The sequence below is a fragment of the Petaurus breviceps genome, unplaced genomic scaffold (assembly GCF_028583685.1).
Source record: "Petaurus breviceps papuanus isolate PSGF00001 unplaced genomic scaffold, PetGlider_PUasm1.0 558, whole genome shotgun sequence".
In the NCBI taxonomy this organism is placed as follows: domain Eukaryota; kingdom Metazoa; phylum Chordata; class Mammalia; order Diprotodontia; family Petauridae; genus Petaurus; species Petaurus breviceps.
Window position 1 is genome coordinate 4871571 of NW_027186376.1, and position 6234 is coordinate 4877804.

Here is a 6234-nt window from a genome sequence, read left to right on the forward strand (position 1 = left end):
CTCCCCCCCTCCCCTCCTCCCTCCCTCCTTTTCCCTCTCCCTCCCCCCCTCTTCCCTGCTCTCTTTCCCTCCCTCCCTCTCTCTCCCTCTTTCCTTGTCTCCCTCTCTCTCCATGTTCTCCTAATCAGTTACTCCTCCTTTGCCACTCAGCATTGGCCGCCTCCTTTTACAGTTCATCGATAGGAAGCTCTAGGAAGGCAGGCCCTTCTTCATCCTTTCTCCCCCCCTGCTCTCTCCACCTCCCCCCTTCCCCCCAATAAGGGACGTGACTGTTTCCCATACTGGAGCCTTCTCGCCCTGGCTTCTGCCCTCTCTTCTCTGAGGTGACTAAACATGTTTAAAAGGCCAGTGGGTGCCAGTTGGAAAAGAATTTTGGCTGAAATAAAGATCTGCTAGACCCATTTTCCAGGATGGCCCAACATTTCTGCTCTTGGGCTGTCCATTGCTTTTGGGATCTGGGACTCGGATCAAGGGTTGCAATGCTGAGTAGTTGTCCCCTGTCTTGGTATCTTTCAGATGCTCCCTAGAACATAGAGTCGATGGCCATCTTCTCTCACCTGTGATTGCCCCACACCTGAGAGGGCTGCGGCCAGTTACTGCCCGTGGAGATGGCCAGCATCACCCAGCTGTTCAGTGAACTATGTGAGGCCCACCTGGGGCATGTGCCTTGGAAGGCCCACCCTGGCCGGCACGGTGCCAGCATGCGGAGGGCCAAGCAGGGCCTGAAAAGGGTGGTCTATGATTCCCTTTTTGTGGACCTCTTTCAGGACGAGGGCCACAAGCCACCATCAGCAGGGTCCCAGCTTCCTGTGAAGAATAAAATCCTCATGTTGTCCTTCAACTTGCGGGTCGGGGGCCTGGGTCGTGACGCTGACAGGCTGGAGGAGCTGGTGGAAGGCTTGGAGGCAGCCCCGGCCCTCGGCCTGCCTCTGGCTGACGTCAGGGCTGTGCTGGACCTCTTGGTGTACTTGGCGGGGAGCGGCCCACCGCTGCTTCTACCCCCCAAGAGAGACTACTTCCTGAACAACAAGCACGTGGGCAGGAATGTCCGGCATCAGGGCTACGATTACTACGATGTAAGCGTGTTTGAGGCTGATGCACGCTTCCTGATCGCCAGTGAAGAGCAGCAGTGTCGGGACATGATTCAGAAGACCCTGCAGGTGATGGAGGCTGCCCCAGGCACTGGCCTGCCCTCCATTGGGCTGTTTGCCCAGAACTACCCTGGTGTGGACCGCTTCGAGAGAGAGACCCACGGCTCGCTCTTTGGGGCCCTTGTGCACAGCCGCACCTATGACATGGACGTCAAGCTGGACCTGCCGCCTGTTCCAGACAGCGCCGACTTGTCGGGCCTCGCCATCCAAGTACGGGAGCCCGACGGGGTCTGTGGGCCTTCAGGAGCTCCTGGCTGAGCTCTGCGGCTTCAGTTGTGGTGTGGCCTTTAGCCCTCACTTAGTTGCCTTCTCAGGGCTCTGGCCAACTCTCTGACTTCTGAGTTGCAGATGAGATGCTGTCCTGCTTTGGTAGAGGGAGTTTCTTCACCCAGGACTTCCTTGTCATCATTAAACATTTATTAAGGACCTACTGTGTGCCAGGCTCTGTGCTAAGCCTTGGGGATACAAAAAGAGGCCAGAAACTAGTGTCTGCCCTCAAGAAGTCAGATGGGGAGACAGCCAGCAAACATACACAAAGCAAGCCACGTACAGAATAAATAGGAAATAATTAACAAAGGGAAGCCACTAGAATTAAGAAGGGAAGGTGGAACCCCAGTTTCTAGCCCCCTTTTCTTTTTTGTCAATGAGCAAACAAATGAAAAAACTTTCTGCAGTGCTTGTTGTGTGCTGGGCAGGTGCGAAGGGCTGGGACTGCAGGTGGAAAGCTGAGCCAGTCCCCTGCCTTCAAGGAGGAGGAAGGAGGCTGAGTTCAGAGCGGGATGTGGTGAATGCAGCAGTCTGAGTGAAGAGCCTAGCGCTCTGACCTTTGTGTCCCTGACAGTCTCTTAGTGGTGCCCCCTGCAGCCAGGCATGGGAGAATTCCCTTTTTTTTTTTTTTGGAGACATTGGGGTTAAATGACTTACGCAGGGTCATACAGCTAGTAAATGTCTGAGGCTGGATTTAAACCATGCCCTCCTGACCTATTCACTGGCACTGGCTAACTGCCCTGTAGAATTCCTTCTGGAGCTTGTTTTTGAAGCCTTGGTTGGTCCTGGTAGCCTCACAGGCCTGAGGGATTCTGAGTAATGGGAACCAAGTGTATATGGGGGTGCGGGAGCTCCGTCCTGCTCAGCCTTTTGAATATCCCACCGGACCCCCTTCCTTGCAGCCAGGGTTCCCTGAGGCTCAAAGTGGCCACAAACTGAGCGTTGACCTGGGATTCATAAACCGGTTTTTATTCTAAGGCTTTCTCTAGCTGATGGGATACAGTTTATGAAATAGAAATGAGGCAGGGCAGCTAGGTTGGCACAGTGAGTAAAGTGCTGGTCCTGGAGTCAGGAGGACCCGAGTTCGGTTCTGGCCTCAGACACTTAACATCCACACAAAAAAGCTAGCTGTGTAACCTTGGGCAAGTTACTTAACCCCAATTTCCCTTCAAAAGGCAAAAAAAAAAAAATGAGAAATGAGGCCTGAGGCCTTACTCCTAAGGAGGAATGATGCTTTTGGGGGGAGGGCATCAGCATTTGTTTTCTTTGGATGAAATCAGGATTGTCTCTGACCTTTGTTGAGAGCTGGCCCCATCTTGCCTGTGTTTTTAGTTTGTGACATCCTTGAAAAAATGGAAAAAGTTCTCTGTGACTCCGGTGGCCCTCCTTTGCATTAAAGTGCAAAAAGGCCTCGATGGTGATTTTTTCCTCTTGGTGATCTGCAGGTCCCTCAGAGCATTGATCAGTCAGAAGATGAAGGGTTCCAGTCAGCATCAAATCTGACGCCTGACTCCCAGTCGGAGCCCAGCATGACCCCGGACATTGACCTCTGGGACGCCGTGCTCACCTACGAGCCCAGCAAACGCAGATGTTGGGAGAGGATTGGCTGGTAGGCAGGATACCATCTGTGTGTGGGCATCGTGCTGGTGTGGGGGAGGCCTGGAGAAGGAAGGGGGGCTCAGGCTGGGCAGAGAGGGGAGCGTCCTTGGGCGAAGCTGGGCTCCAACCTGTTGGGGGTCTGCCGCCGGGAAGCTCGTGGAAGGGTTACCTGGAGAAGGTGTCAGAACAGACCAAGAAGATCAGAGGTGGGCTGTAGTGCCAGTGACCTGGGAGCCCAAGGCTTGTTAGCCCCATTTTACAGATGAGATGAGAGCTGGCAGATGGACCCTAGAGGAGGGGTAAACATGTCCCCATCTGGATAGGACCCAAGTGGCATCCCATCAGGATACCTCGTCTGCTTTTCTGTGGTCATTGTGCTTCAGACTTTACTTAGAAGGGGGGCATCTGTGAGCAGCCCCTTCCTCCTGTGCAGGCTTAGCTCCTTTCCTTGATTGGCTTCTGCCTCAGTGGGGCGGGCCACACATGGTGACTGGCTTTTTGAAAACTTGATTGTAAAGTCCTTGGGGCCTGGGACTTTCCTCTCCTTATGTCCCCACTAGTACCTAGTGTGACCCTTTGCCCAGAGCCGGTGCACAAGGAATTGAAATTGTTTCTTTAATTTAAAAATTTTACATCTAAATCCTATTTGCATCATGAACTCAGTCATCACCAAACATGAATGACTCAGTCTAGAAAGCACAGAGGAGACTTATTGTGTATGAAACTGTAAAGTTCTGGTACGTAGCTTCTTTGAGTCAAGGTGTGTTACATTGAACTCAGTAATAACAAAATTGCCTTGTTTGTGTATGAAATTTATCTTTAGAAATCCTTAGAGCCGAATCTGCCTCACACTCACCTCCATTGGCCTCTTATTGTCTGAGCTCAGCCCCAGGAGCTTTCCTCCACAGGCAGGGTGAACTTGACCGAAAGTCAGGCTGGGCCGAGGTTGGCATCTGATCCTCAGTAATGGCTGTGTGGCCTCAGCTCCCTCATCTGTAAACTGGGTACAAGGACACTTGTCATGCTTACGTCCTGGGGCTGTTGCCTCACTGATGTGACTTTGACTGTAGGACCTTTGAGGAGTGCACCTGGCCTTCCCATGGGTGAGGCTGCACGTCCCCAGTGCCCTGGCTTTGTTTCCAGGCCTCTCCTCACCCTGATCCCCATCGTGCCCCCAGGAGCCCTGCCTCACACCAGGCTGGGGCCACGGCTGCAGACGGCCGCAGGGCCCGGGCAGGCTGGCCCCACTCAGCTGTCCGTAGCTCACAGGCCTTTTCCACATTGGCTGTTGTTATGTCAGTCTTCTCTTCTCTGACGCTTGTGCACTTTTGTTTTCTTAAGTGAAGTGTGGCATTTTTACAGTTGCCCTTGTTAAATTTAATGAGCACTTCCTCTCATTTCTTCCTTTCCTTGCTGAGAGATGACCACATAGTCCACAGAGCAAGTAATTAGCACAGTGAGGCCTCTGGGCCACATCCCTCAAGCTGTCCACCCTCTGTCATGGCTACGTCTCTGCGTGTTCATTAACCTAAACTTAGTTCACTTTAATTTGTCCAGTCGTGTCTGACTCTCCATGACCACGTTGGGGTTGTTTTTTTTTCTTTGGAGGAGGGAAGGTAGGGCAATTGGGGTTAAGTGACTTGCCCAAAGTCACATGGCTAGTTTTGTGTTAAATTTCTGAGGCCTCTATTCACTGCACCGCCTAGCCGCCCCAGTTGGGGGTTTTCTTGGCAGAGAGACTGGAGTGGTTGCCATTTCCTTCTCCAGGTCATTTTACAGATGAGGAAGCTGAGGCCAACAAGGTGAAGTGAGTGTCTACACCTTCAGAAAGAACAGCTCCTGCTTCAGTGGTCAGAACATTTTGATTTGAATGAATTAGGAGATGTGATGCTGTTTCAGCAAATTGTTTTCTGTCTGTCCCTAGATGAAGAAATGCAATTGTGTTTAAGATATCTTGTGGCAGTCTTCTCGACTGTGGGCTGTGGCCTCACAGCCCACTGCTGCTCAGACCTCAGGAGTGCTGGGCTCAGTTCTTGCTTTTAGGCTGTATAAAGTTACCACAGGCAGAAAGGGAATCGAGATGAGAAGAGGCCTTGAAACAAAGCCTTGGATGGAAAGGCCCGAATCTATCGCTTCCTGACTCTCTCTCTCCTCATCTCTTAGTGAAGGGGTTGCTTGCTTAGGCTGCTTGAGCCAGCCCTGAGTTTTTGTGGTTCGAAGTGGGTTTTTACCCTCCCCACTCTGGTCCCCGAGCTCTGCATCCGCAGTGGATGTTTGCTCATCCCTCCCCGCTTTGGTCCCTGAGCTCTGCATCGTCCCTCCCCGCTCCTGTCCCTGAGCTCTGCGTCCGCAGTGGATGTTTGCTTGTCCCTCCCCGCTCCGGTCCCCGAGCTCTGCATCCGCAGCGGACGCTCGCTCGCCCCTCTCAGGAATTGTGGTAACAGGATGCCCTGGACTGGCCCACAGGGAGCCTCCCTTCCTGGTGTGTTTCCCACACAGCCCGCCTGGGAATAAAGAGGAGCCATACCTCACAGAGGCTGGGAGGGAAGCCTTCGACATGTTTTACCGCCTCCGGGAAGGGGAGCTGCAGCTTCTGCACGGCGGCCTGCTTCAGCTGCCTCCCCTGTTCCTGATGAAGGAGAGGGAGCTGGTCAAGGATGTCCTCAACGTCCTCATTGGGGTCGTCTCAGCCACGTTTTCCCTCAGTCAGGTGAGGGCGTTTCTCAGCAGCTCCCCTGGGTGGGGTGGGGGTAGGGGGTGGCGGGAAGAGATGCCCACCAGGGGCTTTTCTTTGCTATTGGGAGGCCTGTGTGTATGGGGCAGTTCTGGGTCTTTCTCAGGATTGCAGCCTCAGCCTCAATCTGAGCCCAGGTAGCCGGGCCGCCTCCCTGGGGCGGACCACAGCTGGAGTCACAGCCGGAGCCAGTCCAGGACGGGATCCATTTAGGCAGATAGGAAGGGACCTCCTCAGAGCAGGGCGGCCGGATGGCAAGGGTTTTTTTCCTTCGAACACCCCAAAATCCCACAAGCGTTTCCACCTGGAGGGAGTAGTGCCAGCGTCCAGGTGAGGCTGCAGGCCATTTTAAAAAGCCCGGAATACATTCACCCTGTTGCTGCAAAGCTGTCCTGCTTGTCCGTGTTTTCTGTAAGTTTAAAAAAGGCGCTCCAGTGCCCTCCTTTCTCTTCTAAAGGGGGTGAGAGAAGGCAATATTGTCAC

At 53.4% G+C, this 6234-nt stretch overlaps 1 protein-coding gene across 2 annotated transcripts in view; it reads left to right on the top strand.

The window, feature by feature from the left end:
* Positions 1-260: 260 nt before the first annotated feature.
* The window catches only part of TUBGCP6 (tubulin gamma complex component 6), a 32684-nt gene continuing 26710 nt past the window's right edge, over positions 261-6234 (top strand). For both annotated transcript variants that reach the window (XM_069102944.1, XM_069102945.1), the window contains exons 1-3: positions 261-1361; positions 2864-3027; positions 5517-5727. In XM_069102944.1, the coding sequence (XP_068959045.1) occupies positions 609-1361; positions 2864-3027; positions 5517-5727 (1128 nt within the window). In that variant the 5' untranslated portion in view covers positions 261-608. The remainder of the gene's footprint in view (positions 1362-2863; positions 3028-5516; positions 5728-6234) is intronic.